The 26,678-nt window shown below is 38.6% G+C and overlaps 1 protein-coding gene across 13 annotated transcripts in view; it reads right to left on the reverse strand.

Annotated features, from left to right (window-relative positions):
- The window catches only part of GPATCH8 (G-patch domain containing 8), a 103,352-nt gene that overhangs the window by 19,088 nt on the left and 57,586 nt on the right, over window positions 1-26,678 (reverse strand). For 12 of the 13 annotated variants that reach the window (XM_086687508.1, XM_086687512.1, XM_086687516.1 and 9 more), the window contains 4 exons: window positions 26,461-26,528; window positions 24,182-24,268; window positions 5,636-5,779; window positions 2,804-2,840 (listed from right to left, as the gene is read on the reverse strand). In XM_086687508.1, coding sequence (XP_086543634.1) covers window positions 2,804-2,840; window positions 5,636-5,779; window positions 24,182-24,268; window positions 26,461-26,528 — 336 coding nt within the window. The remainder of the gene's footprint in view (window positions 1-2,803; window positions 2,841-5,635; window positions 5,780-24,181; window positions 24,269-26,460; window positions 26,529-26,678) is intronic. The other variant, XM_086687509.1, reaches the window with a different exon arrangement.

Genomic DNA, 26,678 nt, shown 5'->3' on the forward strand with positions numbered 1-26,678 from the left:
GCAGATGGTTTCCCTAAACAGAAACAAGAATTTTCTAAGGTTAACTAGATTGTGATAGCTGGATTTAAGAAGTCTATTCCCAACAAGAGCAGAGACGGTGAGTACATAAGATTCAACAAGTGTACAGACTCAAAACATGCTCAGTTTTTGGAGGACTAGCCAAATAATGTCATTCTTTTATTAAGCAAAACAGTTCCAAAGAAAATAACACACACAGCAGTAACAAACTTTGATCTTTCTGCTACAGGTTACTAAAATAAAACTACAATGTCTCAAGTTCTTAGGATGCATTCCTCTTCATATCTGCTTTGCTTCTCCAGGCATAATCTCTTCAGAAGCTAATTATGCTGTTTAAGTCAACATCTACAAAGCTTTGGGATTCATAAATACTTTACGGCTTTCCTAATCTATTTCACCTGTTTATAATAATCAATTTACAGTTTTCTAAGGATAAACACTCCAGAAACACATGAAATATAGATTATACGTGTAGATTATCTTCAGTAGTATCTAAGTGGTTTCGCTTCTATTATTATTATTATTATTATTATTTTCGAAGTAAGTTCTACGCCCCAATGTGGGGCTTGAACTCACAACACTGAGATCAAGAGGTGCATGCTCCACTGGCTGACCTGGCCAGGCACCCCTGTGGTTACACTTCTTTTAGAAGAGTTCAGTTTCTTTTGTATTTTAGCCCTAAAATTATTTCTCTCTTATTTACTTTTTATTGCCGTTTAAACATTTCCATTTGTGTTTCCCTTGCAAGGAGTATCAAAGTAGCACTGAAGAAAGGGAACCCAGTCTGAAGCTCCTCAAACCTGTAGTGGCTTGCCAGAGGTCCAATTGGTTTTGATGTGCTTATTGTCCTGATGCCCCGTGTGCCAAGCACACAGAGGAGCAAATACAGTAGAATATCTTGAGGGGCAAAACTACAACAGTAAGCAGTGCAACTCCAAGTGGAGAGTGGCCAGTCCAAATCTGAATGAAGGCCATGTGAAGTCCAAAGATGATCATTCCTTCCATCACCAAGGAATTTCTCAGAAAATACTTCAACACAGAACCTATTTCATTTCTGAGTCATGAGGAAAACTAAGCCTTCTATTCCTTGGTAATACCAGATATACACAACAGTCAACGAAAAGTAAGCAATACTGCCCCAAAATAATTGTAACAGTTTAGACAGAGTTAACTAAATCACGCAGTCACAGATCCCATCGTGTACAATTCAGAACAGAGCAGTCATCGAGGGGTACTTACTATAGGCTTCATCTGTTTTAGTTCAGCTATTTAAAGCTCATAAAACCACTATTTTTACTGTTGAAACAGACCTTGGTATTAAATGAAACTTCAGTCTTTTCAAGAAACGTAAAAGGGGTTTTCACACTGAAGCTAGCAGGTTGAAAGCATTCTTTCCTCTGACCAAGACACTGATTCTTTCTAAAAAGAATTTCTCAAAGCTGCTAATTTATATGTACCAGATTTTGATAAACTGGACGCAACTACTGCAGATGGCTTTGAAATTGCAAAGAAGTTGGACCCAACACTTAAAGATGAATAAGGAGGCAGCTTTTCAATGTGCTGCTTCTCCATTGTCAATTAGAGCCGTGTGTGTGGAGAGAAAAGGAAGGTCTGGGCCTGGGTCACAAACTCAAATGTTTAGAAGGATTTGGCAGTTAATGTAGTGAATCACACAGGTTGATGTAAGAGACATCTAATTGAAGAGTGAGCATTGACTTTCTAAAGAGATAGCAACTATTCAGCTTTAGCCAACTGTTATGTTGAAATGCAGGCCCAATGTTCTCAGGTATTTCAATTTTTCAAGATAAGACAAAGCCTGAATTATATAAAATCTCATTTTTAAAAGACAGAGAACCAATCAAAATTAAATGGGAAAAATCTAACACTACAAAGACCAGACAAAATACATCTGTGGGACAATCTGTGACCTCTGATTTATGTATTGGAGGCTGGTGAAGAGGACCCTTAGTGGCACAAATAAAAGAGAGTAAGATTGGGAGAATCCTGACTAGGTAGCAAGGCACCAAAGAAAGCAAAACAATAACAAAAAAACCAGTGTTAAAATAAGGTACTATTATTACTGTGTTGCTACAAATTGACTTCTGGGAAACAATGTTCTTTGTAGTTTGAAATTTAGGCCCTCTGAAAAGCTCAAGAAAATGGTTTCCATGATCATATCCACTAGTAGACATGTTTTTAGCTATGCAAAATAATCAAAGATGCAAGGAGGTAGAGATGAAAAATGTTTAGTTTCAAAGTAACCTTAACTGTACTGTAATTAAGCCAAGAGGGATAGAAGATGGATACTAATGTTTATTAAGCTCTGAGGCATATTAGGACTAATTTACATAAAAAGGAATCACAGATTGGGCTAGCTTTTGAAGAATGGAGAGGACTACCCTTCAAAATGTATTGAAATTATCACCTTAAAATGAGAGTTAAACTGCTGAAAAGAGCCAAAATGTCTAATTAGCTTTTTCATCTTTAAAAAAGCTGGGTCTTCATATTTGCAGGTTAGTGACTTGGAAATTTTGAGAAAAACTAGTGAATAGGGAGAGGCACATGATAACAACCCCCCAAAATCACCACAAAACGTGGGTGACCACACAGCCCTTTTTTGAGAGATTATTTGTGCTTAATAAAGATAAGGGCGTGTTCAGAATCCTGTCTATACTACTAGTTTTACCACTAACAGGATAGATTATTTCTCTGGAAATTTTAATAGTAAAAATTTGATGGAAGATGCAAACTAGGGATTACTAATATAGGAGTTGAATGTACTTACCTATTATCTCAGATTCATAATAATCCTGTGTGCCTTCCTGGAAGACAAGACAGGGTGTCTTTATGATTTTAGAGCATGAATTTGGAAAATGGTAGCTCCATTTGTATGGTAAGTTCATGTCCATCAAAGAGGAATGAAAAACAGGACATAGCTCCTCTTAGGGGTTATTTAGCTGTGTTGTACCAAGGGCAATTAAAGGCTCTTTAGAAATTCTAAGTAAAGGGAAGAGAACTATAAAAAAATTTAGTACTGTGCACTTTTTTGTTTATATATTTATAGCATTGTTTCAAGATTCTACTCTATCTGCACTAAGAGGGCAGTATAAAGAAAGATGAAAAAGCCTATGTTTCAACCAAATACAGAACACTCTGCCAAAACCAAAGAAAACAACAAACTCACACTACATTCATTCTTTTTTTAATGCCTAAGATGGGCTTTTGAGCATGGTGAAGAAACAGGCTCACATGCATTCATTAACCATACCAGCTAAAGATTTCTTCCCAGACCAAGGACTGCAGACATTTTTCTATGTTAATGGAGAAAGGTAGTCCATAAGTTCCTTATAAGAAACCTTAATTTTGTATTTTCATTTTTAAATGAAATGATAATCTAAAAAATATGAGTATTTGGGATCATCTAGATGAGCACTTTACAAATGTTTATAACATAACTAGGGACTTAAAATGACAGTGATTTGTTTGTACCAAGGAAAGGCCAAATGATTTTGCAATATCATATGTCTTTGAAAGTTTTTCAGTAGTCTCAATAGAACAGGGTTTCTCAACCTCAGCACTATTGACATTTTGGGCCAGGTATTCTGTGTTGCAAGGAGCTTTCCTGTGCATTGTAGGATATTTAGAAGCACCTCTACCCACTACATGCCAGTAGCACCATCTTCCTAATTGTGGCAATCAACAATGTCAAGTGTTCCCTAGAGGACAAAACTCCCCATGTGGAAAACCACTGCAACAGAGAGACATGGAGAGAGAATGAAGTCATCCCAAGGTGCACAGAACAGACATGTCAAATTCAAATGAACCAGAGCTGTAACAATTACTACTACTCTCAAGTTGAAAGCAGCATCACTAAAACATTATCATCCCTCACATTAATGCTGTCGATGTGAATTTCACTAGTTCTGCATTTCTGCTCAGATTTCATTTGTAATTCTGTTGCTTGGATAGAATATTTTCCCTTAAAAAGCAATCTAAACATTGCTCAAGTCTGAATTATACTTTTCCTGGTTTATTTTTTTTCTAATAGAAACTTTACTCAAGAGACTTCTCATCAACTAAAAATGTAACCTTTCTAAATGTCCTTTTGGTGCCTAAAGTTTCTTCTGGAGTCCTAATTTATCAGACAACTCTTTTTTTTTTTTTTTTTTTTTTTTTTTAAAGTACGCTTTAAGCCCAACGTGGGGCCTGAACTCACGACCCTGAGATCAAGAGTCACATGCTCCACCGACTGAGCCAGCCAGGCGCCCCATCACAGACAATTTTGTCCCCCATAGACAATTCTTAATTGAAGAAATTTTTAGAGCCCAAAAAGGTGGTTGTGTGTTTAGATGCTACAAGTCTTTCTCAATTCCATAAAAAATAACCCCCAAATTTGAATTATGTATACACTGAGAAGGCAGAAAAATTACTGGATAAGCAATATTTGCTGTTGTAACTCTTTCTTGACAGATGTTTCTTTGAAAAAGTAAAGTAACTCCAGTATATATCTTGTCCATATATATCCTCTCTATATTTCTCTTCTTCAAATTAAGCAGACCTTGATAATACACAATGTCCAAAGGTGTATCAAAAGTTCAAAAGCTGTCTTGAATACAATTCTATCAGTGGAAGCATCTTAAATTGGTTCGGTGTGGTTAAACATGAGAGAGATTGTTGCAAAAAATGTAACAGTTTACAAACTATCCTTGTGCTAGTAAAGCTTAAAGCTTGCTCTTTACTTGTGCACTGAAATCTTATGGCTGGTTGAAAGATGAAGCAAAGGTATTAAAAAAAAAAAGTTGGTTCAACAGATCCACTTAAGACAGCATTCCAGAAATGCTCATAAATCTTACAAGTTTAACAAATACAACTATTATGCCTTCAAAGACCTAGTAAATTCTGCTAAAATCACCCAGCATCAAATGGCTCAAAATTATTCAATAAGCCAGAAATTTAAAGATCCATTTCTTTCTTCTAAAATCCCCCCTGGGCCACCTTCTTTATGCCAGTATCTAGTTAGGTACAATTTTATTTTCTAAGTCAGTGAAAGCAAAAAAGACTGCAAAGAAAGTATAATTCACTTTTTAGCAAGCTCTTCAACATGCAGCATCAGAGGTTTTTGTTAAAGTTAGGACAGCATCTAATTCTTTTTCCTTCTCAAGATTTATCTAGTTTCCAAGGTATACCAAATAACAAAATAACTTACTGATAGGAAATAGTAGCCAATAAAGCATGAACTCCTGTATATAGAAGATGAAGCACCCACAGTCTGGGATAACTATTCAAAGTTTAACATGTTCACAAAGAGAGAGAAAGGGAAATAAAACTCCTAGTGATCCTCAGTTGAACTACCAAATTAAATACAAATTCAGAAAATAATCAAAGCCAAAAACTTTATGCAAGATTTATGAAGCTCACAATTCTCTACATAAATTCTTGGAAGAGGGAGGTCTATGTCAGGACTTGTCACTGAAAAAAAAAGTAAGTCAGATAGACCTCAGATAAAGACTGGCAGATATAAGAAATCATAGTCACCAAGATTTTTGGGGTACATTTATAAAATTCAATAATTCTAACACATAAAGTATTGTTTTGCTAGCAAGCAACTATTCCTCACCTGCTTATGTGCATGATCATAGGAGTTGATGTGGTTGTCAAATTCCTGATGTTTCTGATATTGCTTATCACAGAGTTCACAGTAAAAGTTGGCTCTGAGGTCTTCCAGTGCTTTGGCAATGGCCTTCTCTTTGTCAACATAATCCTGTAAGAACCACAAAATACAAACAAAAAATGAACTTAGAATTTTAAGTGAATGGTATAGAGACGGTTATTTAGCGGTACTAGCAAAAACTAGATGGAACACAAGTGGCAATTAGGTGGGTAATTTGTGTGTACTAATAGTGGTCTTCAAATAAATAAACATTCAAAAAGAGTTCCATGCTTATTTATTTTTGAGAAAGAGAGAGAGACAGAGCGTGAGCAGGAGAGGGGCAGAGAAAGGGAGATGAAAGAGGATCCAAAGCCGGTTCCAGGCTCTGAGCTCTGTCAGCACAGAGCCCGATGCGGGGCTCAAACTCAGGAACCATGAGATCATGACTTGACCCGAAACCAGATGAGTAACTGACTGAACCACCCCAGTGCCCCCCTGCCCCCCCGAAAGAGTTTAATTTTACTTTGCCTTTTGGCATTATGGTGGCATCCCCTACTCCTACCTCTGGCTAAAAAAAAAAAAAACAAAAAAACCCAAGCAACCAGAAATGAGAAACAAACAAAATTTTTTTTTTTTTAACATAAGAAGAACCTTCTTTTTTTTATTTATTTATTTTTGAGACAGAGAGAGACAGAGCATGAACAGGGGAGGGGCAGAGAGAGAGGGAGACACAGAATCCGAAGCAGGCTCCAGGCTCCGAGCTGTCAGCACAGAGTCCGACGTGGGGCTCGAACTCACGAACTGTAAGATCATGACCTGAGCCGAAGTCGGACGCTTAACCGACTGAGCCACCCAGGCGCCCCCAAACAAAATTTTTTGAATGTTTATTTTTTGAGAGAGAGAGAGCACAGCAGGGCAGGAGCAGAGAGAGAGGGAGACACAGAATCTGAAGCAGGCTCCAGGCTCTGAGCTATCAGCAGAGTCAACACGGGGCTCGAACCCATGAACTTCAAGATCATGACCTAAGATGAAGTGGGATGCTTAACCAACTGAACCACCCAGACACCCCCAAAAAGAGTTTACTTTTACTTTGCCTTTTAGCATATGGTGGCATCCCCTACTCCTACCCCTGGCTAAAAAACCCCCCAAACAACCAGAAATAAAAAACACAATTCGTACTGCAGTGTAAGGAACCATAGAAATATCCTCAAAAGAGGCAACAGAGGGGCGGCTGGGTGGCTTAGTCGGTTAAGCGTCCAACTTCGGCTCAGGTCATGATCTCGCAGTTTGTGAGTTCAAGCCCCGCATCAGGTTCTGTGCTGACAGCTTGGAGCCTGGAGCCTGCTTCGGATTCTGTGTCTCCCTCTCTCTCTGCCCCTCCCCTGGTCATGCTCTGTCTCTCTCTCTCTCAAAAATAAATAAATGTTAAAAAAAAAAAAAAAGTTAAAAAAAAGAGGCAATAGAAAATAAAACAAATCATGGGGCGCCTGGGTGGCGCAGTCGGTTAAGCGTCCGACTTCAGCCAGGTCACGATCTCGCGGTCCGTGAGTTCGAGCCCCGCGTCAGGCTCTGGGCCGATGGCTCAGAGCCTGGAGCCTGTTTCCGATTCTGTGTTTCCCTCTCTCTCTGCCCCTCCCCCATTCATGCTCTGTCTCTCTCTGTCCCAAAAAAAATAAATAAACGTTGAAAAAAAAAATTTTAGGGGCGCCTGGGTGGCGCAGTCGGTTGAGTGTCCGACTTCAGCCAGGTCACGATCTCGCGGTCCGTGAGTTCAAGCCCCGCGTCAGGCTCTGGGCTGATGGCTCGGAGCCTGGAGCCTGTTTCCGATTCTGTGTCTCCCTCTCTCTCTGCCCCTCCCCCGTTCATGCTCTGTCTCTCTCTGTCCCAAAAATAAATAAACGTAGAAAAAAAAAATTTTAAAAAGAAAATAAATCAAATAACTGAAATTGGTATCAGGCTGTGATGGGCAAAGGCTCTCCTTAGGACATGTGGGTAGTGACACAGGAACTTGGGGTTTGAGCAAGATGGGGGAATAGATCACAGAAGCCTCATTAATAAATGAAAGAACCTGTGAGTGGGCTGGAGAGTACTGAAGACCTCTGCATCTTGGCAGAGGGAAAAAAAAAATCCTCTCAGTGGGGCACCTAGGTGGCTCAGTAGGTTAAACATCTGACTCTTGGTTTCTGCTCAGGTCCTGATCTCGCGGTTTTGCAAGTTCAGTCGGTAGAGCATGTGACTTGATCTCAGGGTAGTGAGTTCATGCCCCATGTTGGGCATGAAGCCTACTTAAAACAAAATAAAACAACAAAACATAAACAAAAAAACCTAGGCAGACTGCAGAAAGAACCAAATAAGAACCGTAAAAAATAAACCAAAAAATTAATCAGCTATCTAGAGGATGGATGAAAAAAACAGGCCAGACACACCTCAAAAAAGATGCAGTAGGGAAGTGAAAATGTTCTGGAATTAGACTGTAGCAATGGTTGTACAAGCTTATGGAATATACTAAAAGCCACTTTAAAAAGATGAATTTTGGGGCGCCTGGGTGGCGCAGTCGGTTAAGCGTCCGACTTCAGCCAGGTCACGATCTCGCGGTCTGTGAGTTCGAGCCCCGCGTCGGGCTCTGGGCTGATGGCTCGGAGCCTGGAGCCTGTTTCCGATTCTGTGTCTCCCTCTCTCTCTGCCCCTCCCCCGTTCATGCTCTGTCTCTCTCTGTCCCAAAGATAAATAAAAAACGTTGAAAAAAAAAATTTAAAAAGATGAATTTTATAGCATTCAATTTATATGTCAATTTAAAAAAGATGTAGTAGGGGCGCCTGGGTGGCTCAGTCGGTTAAGCGTCCGACTTCAGCTCAGGTCACGATCTCGCGGTCCGTGAGTTCGAGCCCCGCGTCAGGCTCTGGGCTGATGGCTCAGAGCCTGGAGCCTGCTTCGGATTCTGTGTCTCCCTCTGTCTCTGCCCCTCCCCCGTTCATGCTCTGTCTCTCTCTGTCTCAAAAATAAATAAACTTTAAAAAAAAAAATTAAAAAAAAAAGATGTAGTAAACTAAAAGAGGTAGAAGTCAGTTTGAAATTACTTAGAATGAGGTACAGAGACAGATAATATGCAAGAGAGGTTTAGAAGCCACAGAGTATATAGTATTTACACATGTACACAAGTGGAATCCCAGAAAAACAGGATAGCATAGATGAGAGAAAAATATTTGAAGATATAAAGGCTGAGAATTTTTCCAAACTAGTTAAAGACATAACTCCACAGATACAGGAAACACAAAGTATACCACACAGGCTAAATAAAAATGTGCACCTAGATACACTGCAATGAAACTACAAAAGGACTAAAGACCATCAAATCCTAAGATACCCAGAAAAAACTTAAAGATTACCCACAATCAGACTGACAGCAGACTCAAAAGCAATGTAAAGTAGAAGACCGTGTGCTTATTAGAGAAAATACATGTCACATGTATACCAAATGACCTATTTTTCAGAAGTGATTAAATTAAGGCATCTCCAGATAAAAAAGTTTTACCACCAAGAGATTCATTAAAAAGAACCTTCCTAGGGGCACCTGGGTGGCTCAGTCAGTTGGGCATCCGACTTCAGCTCAGGTCATGATCCCGCGGTTCACAAGTTCGAGCCCTGCATCAGGCTCTGTGCTGACAGCTCAGAGCCTGGAACCTGCTTCGGATTCTGTGTCTCCCTCTCTCTCTGTTCCTCCCCTACTCACACGCCTGTCTCTCTCTCTCAAAAATAAATAAAAAGATTTTTTTTAAATAAAAAAAAAAACCCTTCCTAATAAAGCAGTATTTCTGAAATCATAGATTGTAATTCACAAGTCATGACATTAGTAAATTATAGCAGGCACAGAAAAGGAAAAAAACCCCAAAAAACCAGAAAAATACAGAATATAGTTCACATACGGGTAAATTCTGTCTTGTAAAACTTTTGTTTCAGTTGTAAGTGGTTGCAATATTAAACATATTTAATTATTGAGAGAGGGAGACAGCATGAGCAGGGAAGAGTCACAGTGGGGGGACAGGGAGTGAGAGAATTTTTTTTTTTAACTTTATTTTTTAAAATTTACATCCAAATTAGTTAGCATATAGTGCAACAATGATTTCAGTAGTTGATTCCTTAATGCCCCTTACCTATTTAGTTCACCCCCCCTCCACATCCCCTCCAGTAACTCTGTTTGTTCTCTGTATTTAGGAGTCTCTTCTGTTTTGTCCCCCTCCGTGTTTTTATACTATTTTTGTTTCCCTTCCCTTATATTCATCTGTTTTGCCTCTTCAAGTCCTCATATGAGTGAAGTCATATATTTGTCTTTCTCTGACTAATTTCGCTTAGAATACTATCTTCAGTTCCATCCACGTAGTTGCAAATGGCAAGATTTCATTCTTTTTAATTGCTGACTAATACTCCATTGTATATGTATACCACATCTTTATCCATTCATCCACCGATGGACACTTGGGCTCTTTCCATACTTTGGCTATTGTTAATAGTGCTGCTATAAACATGGGGGTGCGTGTGTCCCTTTGAAACAGCACACCTGTATCCCTTGGATAAATACCTAGTAGTGCAATTGCTGGGTCGTAGGGTAGTTCTATTTTTAGTTTTTTGAGGAACCTCCATACTGTTTTCCAGAGTGGCTGCACCAGCTTGCATTCGCACCAACAATGCAAAAAGAGATCCTCTTTCTCTGCATCCTCGCCAACATCTGTTGTGGCCTGAGTTGTTAATGTTAGCCATTCTGACAGGTGTAAGGTGGTATCTCATTGGGGTTTTGATATGCATTTCCGTGATGAGTGATGTTAAGCATTGTTTCATGTGTCGGTTGGCCATCTGGATGGATGTCTTCTTTGGAGAAGTGTCTATTCATGTCTTTTGCCCATTTCTTCACTGGATTATTTGTTTTTTGGGGGTTGAGTTTGGTAAGTTCTTTGTAGATTTTGGGTACTAACCCTTTATCTGATATGTCGTTTACAAATATCTTCTCCCATTCAGTCAGTTGCCTTTTAGTTTTGCTGATTGTTTCCTTCGCTGTGCAGAAGCTTTTTATTCTGATGACGTCCTAGTAGTTCATTTTTGCTTTTGTTTCCCTTGCCTCCAGAGACATGTCAAGTAAGAAGTTGCTGCGGCCAAGATCAAAGAGGTTTTTGCCCGCTTTCTCCTCGAGGATCCTGATGGCTTCCTGTCTTACATTTAGGTCTTTCATCCATTTTGAGTTTATTTTTGTGTATGGTGTAAGAAAGTGGTCCAGGTTCATTCTTCTTCATGTCGCTGTCCAGTTTTCCCAGCACCACTTGCTGAAGAGACTGTCTTTATTTCATTGGATATTCTTTCCTGCCTTATCAAAGATTAGTTGGCCATACGTTTGTGGGTCCATTTCTGGGTTCTCTACTCTGTTCATTGATCTGAGTGTCTGTTCTTATGCCAGTACCATACTGTCTTGATGATTCCAGCTTTGTAGTATAGCTTGAAGTCTGGGATTGTGATGCCTCCTGCTTTGGTTTTCTTTTTCAAGATTGCTTTGGCTATTTAGGGTCTTTTCTGGTTCCACACAAATTTTAGGATTGTTCTAGCTCTGTGAAGACTGCTGGTGTTATTTTGATAGGTAGGGATTGCATTGAATATGTAGATTGCTTTGGGTACTATCGACATTTTAACAATATTTGTTCTTCCTATCCAGGAGCATGGAATCTTTTCCCATTTTTTTGTGTCTTCTTCAATTTCTTTCAGAAGCTTTCTATAGTTTTCAGTGTATAGACTTTCTACCTCTTTGGTTAGATTTATTCCTAGGTATTTTATGGTTTTGGGTGCAACTGTAAATGGGATCGATTCCTTGATTTCTCTTTCTGTTGCTTCATTGTTGGTGAATAGGAATGCAACTCATTTCTGTGCATTGATTGTATATCCTGCAACTTTGCTGAATTCATGAATCAGTTCTAGCAGTTTTTTGGTGGAATCTTTTGGGTTTTCCATATAGAGTATCATGTCATCTGCAAAGAGTGGAAGTTTGACCTTCTTCTGGCCGATTTGGATGCCTTTCATTTCTTTGTGTTGTCTGGTTGCAGAGGCTAAGATTTCCAATACTATGTTGAATAACAGTGGCAAGAGTGGACATCCTTGTCTTGTTCCTGACCATAGGGGGAAAGCTGTCAGTTTTCCCCGTTGAGGATGATATTAGCGTTGGGTTGTTCATATACGGCTTTTATGATCTCGAGGTATGATCCTTCTATCCCTACTTTCTTGAGGGTTTTTATCAAGAAAGGATGCTGTATTTTGTCGAATGCTTTCTCTGCATCTATTGAGAGGATCATATAGTTTTTATCCTTTCTTTTATTGGATGTGATGAATCACGTTGATTGTTTTGCGGATATTGAACCAGCCCTGCATCCTAGGTATAAATCCCACTTGGTTGTGGTGAATAATTTTTTTAATGTATTGTTGGATCCGGTTGGCTAGTATCTTGTTGAGGATTTTTGCATGCATGTTCATCAGGGAAATTGGTCTATAGTTATCCTTTTTAGTGGGGTGAGAGAGAATATCTTAAGCAGGCTCCACCCTGAGTGTAGAGCCCGAAGCGGGGTCCGATTCCATGACCCTGTGATCATGACCTGAGCCAAAATCAAGAGTCAGACACTCAACCAATCAAGCCACCCAGGCAGCCCTGTATTAAACATGTTTCTAACTGTGGACCTGAATGTCACGGTTTCCTTAAGAATATACTTTAGGGAAAAAGGAAAATGATGCCAGTAAAAAGGTCTGAAATACTGAAAGTAAATGGTAAGCAATAAAAATATATGATATATATACACACACACAATATATAACAAAAACAAAAAAAAATATTATAACAAAAATTATATAAATATATATACATATATATACACACACATATATACACATAATAACAAAAACAATACCTAGTTTGCAGGACTGAAAAAGGATAAAAAGCAAAATGCTAGCTGATATAGCCAAATGTAACAGAAGAGGGCATTCAAAGTTTAAATGTTCTCGAGTCCTTCTAATGAGATGGAGTTAACTTTAGACTTTGTTAAATTAAGCATAATTTAAACTCCCAAGGGTAATTATTAGAAGAACAGAAATAGTGAAGGGAAAAAAATAAGAAAACTTCAATTTTATAAAGGTAAGACAGGACAGAAAAATCAGCAAAATATAAAGTAAAAAGGCAGATAAGAAATCACAAGAAATGTAAAGGTACTGGGACTCCTGGGTGGCTCAGTTGGTTAGGCGTCCAACTCTTCATCTTGGCTCAGGTCATGATCTCATGGTTTTGTTGAGTTCAAGCCCCATTTCAGGTTCCATACTGACAGCATCGAGCCTGCTTGGGATTCTCTCTCTCCCTCTCTCAAAATAAATACATAAACATTAAAAAAAAAAAAAAAAGAAAGAAAAAGAAAGAAATAAAAGAAAAAGAAAAAGAAAAAAGAAATGTAGATGTACTAAAAAAAAAATCACCAGAAAAACAAAATCCAACTACATGTTGATCACAAGAGATATCCCCAAACTCAAGAAACAACTCAGAAAGTTGGAAGTTAAAGGACAGAAAAAGATAAATGTCGGGCAAATACTAGCCAAAATAAAGCTGGAGCAACTATATCAATACTCAACTTAACTTTTTTTCTTCTAAGTAATCTCTACAAGCAATGTGGGGCTTGAACTCCTGACCCCAAGATCAAGAGTCACATGCTCTACTCACTGAGCCAGCCAGGCGCCCCATCTTTTTTTTTAGACTTTACGGCAAAAGCATTACTTGAGACTGTGGCCAGTTATGGAATTAAATATTAAGAGGCTATTCTCCAAATAAGCTGCACTGCTAATCTGAAAAGCCAACACAGACATGTTGGTTATCCACTGGTCTTTTTTTTTTTTTTTTTAATTTTTTTTTTCAATGTTTATTTATTTTTGGGACAGAGAGAGACAGAGCATGAACGGGGGAGGGGCAGAGAGAGAGGGAGACACAGAATCGGAAACAGGCTCTAGGCTCTGAGCCATCAGCCCAGAGCCCGACGCGGGGCTCGAACTCACGGACCGCGAGATCGTGACCTGGCTGAAGTCGGACGCTTAACCGACTGCGCCACCCAGGCGCCCCGGTTATCCACTGGTCTTAATGAGGTTTTGGCTCACAACTGTGGGACTGACCCAAAAAGGTGGTCCAATTTGCCTCAGCAGTTCCATTTAAAAGCTAGACATCAAAAGACATCTCAAAACAAGCTGAGTACAGTTGATCTTTGAATGAATTTGAACTGCATGGGTCCACGTACATGAGGATTTTTTCCAATAAATATATTGGAAAGTTTTTGGAGATCTGCAACAATTTGAAAAAATTTGCAGATAAACCACATAGTCTAAAAAATACCAAAAAGAAAAAAAAAAGAACAAAGAAAAAAACAGTGTGCCATTAATGCATAAAACACTTGTAGATACTAGTTTATCATTTATTACCATAAAACACATGCAAACCTATTACAAAAAGTTAAAATTTATCAAAACTTATGTACACACTTACAGACCTTAAATGGTACCACTGGCAGAGAGAAATGTGAACAAATGTAAAGATGATGTATTAAATCATAACTGCATAAAGAACTGTAGTACATACTGTACTACTGTAATAATTTCACAGCTATCTCCTGTTGCTGCTGGGGTGAGCTCAAGTGTTGAGAATATCCACTTAAAATGCTGTGTGATGTTAATCATCTCTGCATGAGCAGTTCATCTCTCTAGCAAATTGGATACTGCAGTAAAAAGTGATCTCTCCTAGTTCTTGTGTATTTTTCATCATGTTTAGTGCAATACTGTAAACCTTGAATAACACCACAGGACCCACACAAAGTGCCACTAGTGATGCTGTAAATGCTCACAAGCAGAAAAAAGTCATGACATTACAAGAAAAAGGTGAACTGCTAGATAAATACCATAGATTTACATCAGCAACAGTGGTTGCCTGACATTTGAAGATAAATGAATCCAATGTAAGGACCATTTAAAAAAAAAAAGAAAGAAAGAAAGAAAAAGGAAACCTGTGAAGCTGCCACTGCAACTGAATTAGCCGGTGCAAAAACCTTGCACTTTTTGTGCATAACCTTTCAATCTCGTATTGAAAAGGAAGCTTTTGTGTGTTTAGGATTGCTATAAGAAAGGAATACATACGGACTCTGATACGGTTAAAAAACAGTGAAGTGATTATATGACAACTTAAAGCAAAAGGTGAAGGATCTAAAGCTAGAGAATTTAATGCAGGCAAAAGATGGTTGGATAATTTTATAAAGAGGTCTGGCCAAAACCTATCAGGATAACAGGAAAAGCGGCTTCTTCCAACCAGGATGCAGCAGACAAGTTCCCAGATGCCATTAAGAAAATCCCTGAGGAAAACGGTTATCTGTCTGAACAAGTTTTTAATGCAGATAAAAGTGTCCTACTCTGGGGATGCGATGCCACACATGACATTTATTAGCAAGAAAGAGAAGCAAACACCAGGATTTAAGGCAGGAAGGGAGAGGCTAACACTACTGTTTTATGCAAATACAGTTGGGTTTATGATCAGGACTGCCCTTACCTATAAAGCTAACTTCCACCTCCACCCCTACCCCAACGCCTAGCCTTAAAGGGAAAAAATAAACACCAGCTATCAGTCTTTTGGTTGTACAAGAAGGCTTGGACAAGAAGAATGCTTTTTCTGGATTGCTTCCATCAGTGCTTTGTCCCTGAACTCAGGAAGTACCTTGCCAGTACAGACTGCCTTTTAAAGTTCTTCTGATACTGGACAATCCCTCAGCCACCCAGAACCTGGTGAATTCAGCAAAGGCACTGAAGTAGTCTTTCTGCCCCCAAACACAAGGTCTTTAATTCAGCCTCTAGATCACGGGGTTATTATACACAGTACACTACAGAAAGGATTGTGAACACTATGAAAGAGAACCCCAAAAGAGAGAATATGAAAGTCTGGGAGGATTACACCACTGAAGATGCCATTGTTGTTACAGAAAAAGCCGTGAAAGCCATAACATTTCCAAACAATAAATTCCTGCCGGAGAAAACTGTGTCCAGATGTTGTGCATGATTTCACAGAATTTATAATAGAGCCAATCACAGAAATCACAGAAGAAATAGTAAATGGGGGGGAGGGGAAGTGATGGTGGTGGGGAAGGGTGCAATATATGGATCTTGAAGAAATTCAAGAGCTAACAGAGGGATTAACAGAAGACAACTCAATGGAGACAACTGCTTCCACACCAGAGCCAGACAATAAGGAAGAAAATGTAGAAGCAGCAGTGCCAGAGAACAAGTTGGCAGTAATCTATCTGGAAGAAGGGTTTTGATTATTCAAGACTGCTTTTGACTTCTTTTACCACATGGACCCATCTAGGACACAGGCACTGAAATTAAAGCAAATGGCGGAAGACAATGAATAGAAACATTTTTTTGAAAATGAAAAGGCAAAATAAATAAATAAATAAATGAATGAATGAATGAATGAATGAATAAATAAATAAAGAAATAATGACGTATTTCCATAAAGTTATACTAAGTGTGCCAGCTTCTCCTACCTCCCCTTCTACCTCCTTCTACCCTTGATACAAGACCAACCCCTCTTCTTCCTCCTCAGCCTTCTCAATGTGAAGATGAAGAAAACCTTTATCATAATCCACTTCCACTTAATGAACAGTAATATAATCATCATGCCATATAGTTAATAAACTTATCTGCTGTGTATGTGTGTTACTGTCTTTGTGTGAAAATCTAGTAACTATATGACAAGAATTCTGAGAGACGTTTTTAGGTCATCATCATTTCCCAAGTACTCATAATGTAGGACATCCTGTGCAAGACTGTATGGAAGTGGATAGCCTATCCTTACTTAGGAATAAGGTAAGTAACACTTGATGGAAAGTAATAATGTGTTGGTTTTCTTAACTATTTTATAACTTTGTTTTCAAAGAATTATATTATGTACTGTATGGCTCTCTTATAACTGGAGAAGCTGAGTATCAACCTATCAACTCAGGGAAATATATATATATTTTTTAATGTAACAATGTTTCAGTAATGTATTATGAACATGTGGTATGCCATAAAAATTTTATAAGCATTCATTAGTGTATAGTCTAGGCTACTGTGAAGTAACTGCACTGATTAGGCCACCATAAAGCAATCATACTACTGCTTCTTCATTATCAATACATGAATCCTTATAATTTCTTTTTCATGTTAGCTTTTCATTTTTTAAATGTTTGCTTATTTTTGAGAGACAGCAAGAGTGTGAGCAGAGCAGGGCAGAGACAGAGGAAGAGGAGAGAGAGAATCTAAAGCAGGCTCCGTGCTGTCAACACAGAGCCCAATGTGGGGCTTGAACTAATGAACCATGAGATCATGACCTGAGCGAAAATCAAGAGTCAGATGCTTAACCAACTGAGCCACCGAGGCTCCTCTACCTTTTTTATTTTTGATTACAGTATTAATAATAAGTACAACAGCTACAACATTGTGTGTCATATAAGACAATACTGAGGTAGGTACTGACAGATTATTCTTGTAAACAGATAACATCAACTCATAGTACCGATACAGTACAGTACAGTAAATGTATCTTCTCTTTCTTTAACATGGGGCTCAAACTCACAAGCCATGAGATCATGACCTGAGCCCAAGTTGGACACTTAACTGGCTGAGCCACCTGTGTTCTCTTTCTTATGATTTTAATATTTTCTTTTCTCTAGCTTACTTTAAGAATATGTAATAGATAAGGAATGATAAATGACTACTGGTGCATCTGGGGGGCTCACTCAGTTGAGCATCTGATTCTATTTCATCTCAGGTCATAATCCCACGGTCATGGGATTGAACCCTCTATCAGGCTCCGCACTGAAAGTGGAGCCTGGTTGGGATACTGTCTCTCCCTCTGCCCCTCTCTCCCGCTCACTCTCTCTTTAAAATAAGTAAAATTAAAAAAAAGACAAATGATTACTTGTTAGCCTTTTACAGCAAAGGTAGATATATTAGTCTCACAATTAGTAGCTCCTCTAGTTAACAGATCTAAAGATAAGTCTCATTTCAAAGCCTTCTGACATTGGCCTTCTATTCAGTTTCATATCTTCTGGATACATTTTTAAGGCAGTTCTATCATCTACCATTTCTCACATAAGCTACTTAATCAGTAAACAAGAAAAGGTTGCTGTATTTTGTGGAATGTCAGTATTGAACTAGTTTGGATAAATTTATTCAAACTACAAAGTGAACATATAGCACACTGTAATTTTTGCCATATTCAATCATTCAGCATCATTTCTGCTAAGCAGCCTGGGTAGTTTCATGTTGTCTGGCTGTTAAGCAACTTGTGGATAGCCTTCTTTATCAGTGCTGGTTTTCCCAAGATAGAAATCAGAAAACTCACTTTCTCAACCTCCCTTAAAACCAGGGTTCAGGGGCACCTGGGTGGCTCAGTTGGTTAAGCATCTGACTTTGGCTCAGGTCATGATCTCAGGGTTTGTAAATTCGAGCCCCAAGTCCCCATGTCAGGCTCTGCACTCACAGTGAGGAGCCTGCTTCAGATTCTCTTCCTCTCTCTCTGCCCGTTCCCCGTGTGCACGAACACACGCTCTCCCTCTCTCAAAATAAATAAATAAACTTAAAAAAAAAACCAAAAGACAAAATCCCAGGGTTCAGACATATGATCTTCCCATCAGATACATCTGCCTAAGACTTCTACTTGAAAACAATACATAAAATGTAGTCTTTAGAATATTTCTTCTTTTTAAGTTTCTTTGAGACAGAGACAGTGCAAGTTGGGGCGGGGCAGAGAGAGAGGGAGAAAGGAGAATCCCAAGGAGGCTCTGTGCTGCCAGCACAGCCTGATGTGGGGCTTGAACTCATGAAACTGTGAGATCATGACCTGAGCCAAAACCAAGAGTCAGACACTTAATGTACTGACCACCCAGGCACCCCTAGAATATTTCTATTTCGGACAGTATACCAAATAAATCTGGCTTTTCCCCTTATTTCAAAGAAATTATTTATTCAACTCGTATTTACTGACTACTTATGTGTCAGGCATTATGTTGAATACAGTATATAAACGGGCAAATAGACACAGTCTCTCTCCTCAAGGCCCCTTCTGCCCAGTACTGTAGACAGACTATAAGAAAGTGAACAAACAAAATTTTATAATTATAAATGATAAAAGAGAGTGTTACAAGAGAATGAGGTAGAGTGGAGGATTTATTTAAATTGGGTGATGAGCGAAGATTTCTAAGCTAACACCTAAAGATAAAAAAGAACCTAAAGGATGAAAAAAGAACCAAATGAAAGATAATGAAACATAATGTCATAACCATTCAGTGCCTAAGGACAGTGTTAGAAAGAAAAAAGAGTGCCCAGGTCTGAATATGAAGAACTCTAACATCTAAAGTTCAGGCAGAAAAGAAGGGACCAAAAAGGAATCTATATAGAAGCAGTAAGGGAGATAGGAAGGAGGAATCTAGGAAAGTATAAAATCTTCAAAAACAAGAGAAAAGAAAAGGCTTTAAAGAGGAAAAAATGGTCAATTGTATTGAATGCTGCCAAGAAACAAAATGGAATACAAGTTTGGGGGCATCTGGGTGGCTCAGTTGGTTAAGTGTCCGACTTTGGTTCAGGTCATGATCTCATGGTTCATGGGTTTGAGCCCTGCGTCAGGTTCTGTGCTGACAGCTTGGAGCCTGGAGGCTGTTTCAGATTCTCTGTCTCCCTCTCTCTCTGTTCCTCCCCTGCTCCCACTCTGCACCCCTCTCTCTCAAAAATAAATATTAAAATTTTTTTTTTAAAAATATGTAATACAAGTTTGAAAAAGTCTACTGGACTTAGCAAAAACAGGTGTTTTGTGGCCTTGAATAAAGTGGTTCAGTGAAAAGTGCTAAAGCCAGTCCAAAAGGGTTGACTAGTGCATAAAGAAAAGGGTAGGGATAAGAGACTATGAAAGGAAAAAAGGAAGGGATTGAAGATGATTTCACCATGTTATAATTCTGGATAAAACAAAACATTAAAAAATTATTTATTCATTCATTCATTTTAAGTAGGCTTTTTAAAATTTTTTTTTAACGTTTATTTATTTTTGAGACAGAGAGAGACAGAGAATGAATGGGGGAGGGTCAGAGAGAGAGGGAGACACAGAATCCGAAACAGCCTCCAGGCTCCTAGCGGTCAGCACAGAGCCCGACGCGGGGCTCAAACTCACGGACCGCGAGATCATGACCTGAGCTGAAGTCGGACGCTTAACCGACTGAGCCACCCAGGCGCCCCCGTTGTAAGTAGGCTTTATGCCCAGTTTGGAGCCCAATGCGTGGCATGAACTTCTGACCCTGAGATCAAGAACTGAGTCAAGATCCAAAAGTAGGACGCTTAACCAACTGAGCCAGCCAGACACCCCAAAACACAAAAAATTTAACATAGAGCTGAGCTCAACAAGACAGAGAAATCCCTAGATGCTTGAAGATTAGGCCTCAGGACCTTGATGGTAAGAGGCTAATTAAGCTCTCCCTGCGAAAAGTTCAGAAATAGGAAGAGTTCTCTGCATGGGGCACCTGGCTGGCTCAGCTGATAGAACATGCAATTTTTTTTTTATTCCATGTATGTTGATTCTTTTTATCTATTTATTTTTAGTTTTTAATTATAAGATGCTTCAAACATATAGAAAAGCAGAGAACATATTAGTAATAGCACCAGTGTATGCACTGTCCCATGAACCCAACATAGAGCATGCAACTCTTGATCTTGGGGTTGGGAGTTCAAGCCCCATGTTGAGTGTAAAGATTACTTAAAAAAATAAATAAATATGGGCGCCTGGGTGGCTTAGTTGGTTAAGTGTCCGACTTCGGCTCAGGTCATGATCTCATGTTTCATGAGTTCAAGCCCTGCATTGGGCTCTGTGCTGACAGCTCAGAGCCTAGAGCCTCTTCAGATGCTGTGTCTCCCCTCTCTCTGTGCCCCTCCCTCGTGTGAACTCTCCTTCAAAAAATAAACATTAAGAAAAAAAATAGGAATAAGTAAGAATTTAAAAAAAAAGCTGTCTTCATCCTTGAAACAGGAACTAAAAAAATTTCACTATTATCATTACCTGCTGTCTCCTAAACGCATCAAGAAACTCGCCATCTATCAGGATATAAACAAATAAGAGACTGGAATTTCAGACCAGTTCACTGGTGGACCTAAAGGATTTACACTTTCTATTCACAGCACGAACACCTAGGTCAGGTATTAATATTCTGAGACCAATTAAAGACTGTATGATGTTTCCTATATGGTTTTTGTAAGCATTCTATCTGGTTAAGGAAGGTTCTTTCTTATCAATTTGGACAAGACTTTTCATCATGCATGAATGAAGAATGTTATATACTGTTTTGTTTTTTTTTTTTTACATTTATTGAGATGATCATATAGTTTTTTTCCTTTTATCTCTTAATGTGGTTGACTGTATTTCTAACATTAAATCAATTTTGCATTCCTGGCGTAACTGATACATCCTAAATTGGTTCGGTAATTGCTCGTGTTTTAAGATTTGCATCTGTATTATAAATCAGAATATCATGTAAGTATCCTTGTCAGGATTTAGCATCAAGGTGGTACTAGACTCTCACTAAATGAGCGGGGAGTTTTTTCTTCATTTTCAATTCTCTGGAAGATTAGAAATTATTGGTTAAGACTGAAGTGACTTGCTATATGAATTTTGACAGAATTCACTAAGTGAAGTTAATTGGGCTTTCTGGAAAGACTTTTTTACTACAGATTCAATGTATATAATAGGTACAGAACTACTGAAGTTTTCTTTCTTTTCTTTTTTTTTAGTATACTTTAGCAAGTTCTATTTCTTAGGAATTTGTCCATTTAAATCTTATTTTTGCATTCAATGGAATAAAGTTATTCATAATATTTTTATCTTTTAGTGCTGCCTACTACATCTGCAATAATGTCTTTTTTCATTATGGATACTGGTTTTCTAAGCTCTTTTCTTTCTTAATATCACAAGTACATCAAACAGCTAACTTTTGGCTTTGTTTTATGCTTCATTTTTGTTTTCTTAATCTTTTATTATTTCTTTGTGTTTACTTTGCTATTCTTTCTCTAACTTCCTGAGAGAAACATTTACTTCATTTCTTGCTTTCTCTAACACAGCATTTAAGGATATATATTTGCTATCAAATATATTACTTGAGAGGCGCCTGGGTGGCTCAGTTGGTTGAGCGTCCGACTTCAGCTCAGGTCACGATCTCGCAGTCCATGAGTTCGAGCCCCGCGTCAGGCTCTGGGCTGATGGTTCAGAGCCTGGAGCCTGTTTCCGATTCTGTGTCTCCCTCTCTCTCTGCCCCTCCCCCGTTCATGCTCTGTCTCTCTCTGTCTCAAAAATAAATAAACGTCAAAAAAAATTAAAAAAAAAAAATATTACTTGAGGGGGGCACCTGGGTGGCTCAGTTGATTAAGTGACCGACTTCAGCTCAGGTCATGATCTCATGGTTCATGAGTTCAAGCCCCGCATCGGGCTGTGTGCTGCAGCTCAGAGCCTGGAATCTGCTTCAGATTCTGTGTGTCTCCCTCTCTCTCTGCCCCTCCCTCTCTCTCAAAATACATACTCCCTCTCTCTCAAAAATAAACAAACATTAAAAAAAAATTAAATGGGAATGTAAGCTGTTGCAGCCACTCTGGAAAACAGTATGGAGGTTCCTCAAAAAACTAAAAAGAGAACTACCCTATGACCTACCAATTGCACTACTAGGTATTTATCTAAGGGATACAGGTGTGCTGTTTCGAAGGGACACATGCACCCCAATGTTTATAAGCAGCACTATCAACAACAGCCAAAGTATGGAAAGAGCCCAAATGTCCATCGATGGCTGAATGGATAAAGAAGATGTGGTATGTGGATAAAGAAGACACACACACACACACACACACACACACACACACACACACACACACAATGGAGTATTACTCGGCAATCAAAAAGAATGAAATCTTGCCATTTGCAACTACGTGGATGCAACTGGAGGGTATTATGCTAAATGAAATTAGTCACAGAAAGACAAATATATGACTTCACTCATATGAGGACTTTAAAGAGACAAAACAGATGAACATAAGGGATGGGAAGCAAAAATAATATAAAAACAGGGAGGGGGACAAAACATAAGAGACTCATAAATATGGAGAACAAACAGAGGGTTACTGGAAGGGGTACAGGAGGGGGGATGGGCTAAATGGGTAAGGGGCACTAAGGAATCTACTCCTGAAATCACTGTTGCACTATATGCTAACTAATTTGGATATAAACTAAAAAAATAAAATTAAAAAAGTGTGTAAATTAGTGAATGAAGCACATATTTATAACAATATGTAAATAAATGCATCAAAAATTAAAAAAAATTAAAATATGTTACTTAAGGCTACTTCTATAAATTGTACAATACAGTATTTGTATCTTTCAGTTCAAAATATTTTCCAGTTACCACTGTGAATTTTTCTTCCACTGACTGGAAACTAATAATTTTCTCAAAATATAACAGGGTTTGGTTTTGTTTTTTTTAAAATCATACCTTTTATTTTAAAACTTGGTTGCTTTGTGGCTTGATTTCAATTCTTCAAAATTGTTGATACTTTATTTATGACACAGATTATGGTAGAAAATTTTGATTAAATAAATGTTCCATATATGTTCAAAATTTTTGATTTTCAGTGATTGTGGATTCATAGTTCTATACCAACCATTAGGTGAAATTTGTTAATGTACTATTCAAATCTTTCAAATGTCTTTTGTTGATTTTTTTTTTCTCCTACTTTTTAAATCAGTTACTGAAGGAGATACATTAAAATCTCCCACTATTGTGGTAAATATAAAATTTCTTACAGTTGTCAGTTTTTGTGTTGTATATATTTGTATGGTAGAACAGATTTTTAAAAATAAATCCTTTTTCCCTCTTCCCACTTTAAGGATCATGACCAATAATCTTAACTTGTTTCTTATCTTCAAATTTACCTATTTTTTTGGTAGAGATTGGGCATAGTACATCTCGAAAGGCATGTTCCCTGGCCAGTCTATTTGAAAGCTAACTTACAATATGGTTTAAACTGCAGTTTTCTATAACTAATGCTTTAAAAAGGAAAATACTGAAGTTCTCAATTTGTTATTCTTAAAATACCTAATCCGCTGAAAAATAAAAGGCTTAGCAATACTTTCAAGTTCCCAAAGGAATCTTAAATAACAATTTTTACTGCTACTACCACCTCCTGTGTATCAGGCACTGTGTTTTCAAATACAAATGCAATCATCCCAACAGAGTATTAGCTCTATAGTTTTTACAAAGGCAACAAATAGGCAAGTAACAGAAACCTGAGGCCTACTACTAATCATCACCAAATGTCAAATAAATGCTGTAATCAAAAGAGATCCTCTTCACCAAAACAAGTACCTCTTTCAGTGTGAGCACCCAACATGCAAGACTGGCTTCATTTAAGTACCTTATACTTCTGTCTCAATTCTTCTGTGTCTTCTTTTTCTACTTCTAGGACACGGCGCCGTTCGGTAGCATCTTCAGCATAATCAAGCTTCACAAAAATAGATATAATTAGTCTTCATTCCTAAAGAACCCCCCAATTAACTATTAAAAAGTCATTTGTACAACTACAGTATTGCATGAAAATTAAAAACTTCGTATTATACTCAGCCACCTCTTGCTTTATTGTCACCTCACAAGAAATATGTGTGCAAAATAGCTAATTAATCCTTTTGTGCTGGTGGTTCCCAACAGGCACATTTTTGATAATAACAGACTTTACTTCAACGTTTAATCCCAAAGAATTAGGAATGAATGGAGAAAAGGCAATGAAAAGAAGGTATCACAGATGACAGCTGTACACATGGGCAAAGCTTCTACCACAACAAACATTTTTAGAGTTGAACAACAACGGCTAATGAAATGAGCACCAGGGTCTGGGTTTGAAGTCTGATCTTGCCTTGTGGTACAACCCTGGGCAAAACATTCAGCTTCGTAGAGCGCCCGGGTGGCTCAGTTAGGCATCCAATGCATGATTTCAGCTTGGGACATGAGATTGAGCCCTGCGCAGGGCTCGGTACTGAGCATGGAGCTTGCTTGGGGTTCTCTCCCTCCCTCTCCCTCTCCCTTGCTTGCAAGCGCTTTCTTCTAAAAAAACAAAAAACAAACAAAACAAAACAAAACCGCAACATCCAACTTCTTTATGCCTCTGTTAAAATAGGGGAATTATCTGTCATCTACCTGCCTCAAAAGCAGCAGTAGGTGAGAATGTAAAAAATATATATATTTTGGGGGGCATCTGGGTGGTTCAGTCGGGTAAGCATCCGAATCTTGGTTTTAGCTCAGGTCACGACCTCGCAGTTTCATGGGTTCGAATCCCACGTCGGGCTCTGCACTGCCAGTCCAGAGCCTGCTTGGGGTTTCCTCCTTCTCTCTCTCTCTCTCTCTCTCTCCCTTCCCCACCTGTACTGTCTCTCTCTCAAAATAAATCAATTTTTAAAAAATTTAAAAAAATATATATTTTAACTTTTTATTTTAGAGAGAACACATGAGTGCGGGAGAGGGGCAGAGGGAGAGAGAATTTCTATTTATTTTTTAAAGGTTTATTTTTATGTTTGAGAGAAAGAGTGCAAGCGGGAGAGGGGCAGAGAGAGAGGGAGACAGAGGATCCAAAGCGGGCTCTGAATTGACAGCAGGGAGCCTGATGTAGGTTCAAACTCACAAATTGTGAGACCATGACCTGAGCTGAAGTCGGACGCTTAACCAACTGAGCCACCCAGGTACCACGAGAAATTTTAAGTTTATTTACTTAGTTTGAGAGAGAAAGCACACATGTGAGTGGGGAGGAGCAGAGAGAGAATCCCAAGCAGGCTCCACACCGTCAGCAAGGAGCCTGATGCGGGACTTGAACTCAGTAACTGTGAGATCATGACCTGAGCTGAAATCAAGAGTCAGATGTTTAACAGACTGAGCCACCCAGGTGCCCTGAGAATTTTAAGCAGGCTCCATGCTCAGTGCTGAGTCCGTGACTCTGGGATCATGATCTGAGCTGAAATCAAGAGTCAGACATTCGACCAACTGAGCCACCCAGGCACCCCAGAATGTACAATATATTTTTAAATGACCAAAGAAAAATATTAAAACTACATTCTAATAAATGTATTCTTTTTTTTTTAAATATATGAAATACATTGTCAAATTGGTTTCCATACAACACCTAGTACTCATCCCAACAGGTGCCCTCCTCAATACCCACCACCCACCCTCTTCTCCCTCCCACCCCCCATCAGCCCTCAGTTTGCTCTCAGTTTTTAAGAGTCTCTTATTGCTTTGGCTCTTTCCCACTCTAACCTCTTTTTTTTTTTTTTTTCCTTCCCCTCCCTCATGGGTTCCTGTTAAGTTTCTCAGGATCCACATAAGAGTGAAAACATATGGTATCTGTCTTTCTCTGTATGGCTTATTTCACTTAGCATAACACTCTCCAGTTCCATCCACATTGCTACAACGGGCCATATTTCATTCTTTCTCATTGCCACGTAGTACTCCACTGTGTATATAAACCACAATTTCTTTATCCATTCATCAGTTGATGGACATTTAGGCTCTTTCCATAATCTGGCTATTGTTGAGAGTGCTGCTATAAACATTGGGGTACTGTGATAAATGTATTCTTGCATTAGCATCTGAATTTGGAATATCAACAAATACAACATTAAAAAAAATAAACTAACGAGATCAATTTACCTCCATTTCCATGCGACCCATGCCCATGACATCATATTTGACGACAATCGGAATGGGATCTGTTCTCCCTGTAACAGGAACACATAATCAAGGTAAGAGGCAAAGCTAAGCCAACAGTTCACTTCATACATTGGGTTTGGGTGGTTAGAGATCTTGCCTTGGAGTGCAGAGACCAGAAAGCTACAGTGAACCAAACACAAGCCATTCTCACAGCTTAC

This window comes from Puma concolor, chromosome E1 (assembly GCF_028749965.1).
Source record: "Puma concolor isolate L17-30 chromosome E1, mPumCon1.1.hap2, whole genome shotgun sequence".
Taxonomy (NCBI): domain Eukaryota; kingdom Metazoa; phylum Chordata; class Mammalia; order Carnivora; family Felidae; genus Puma; species Puma concolor.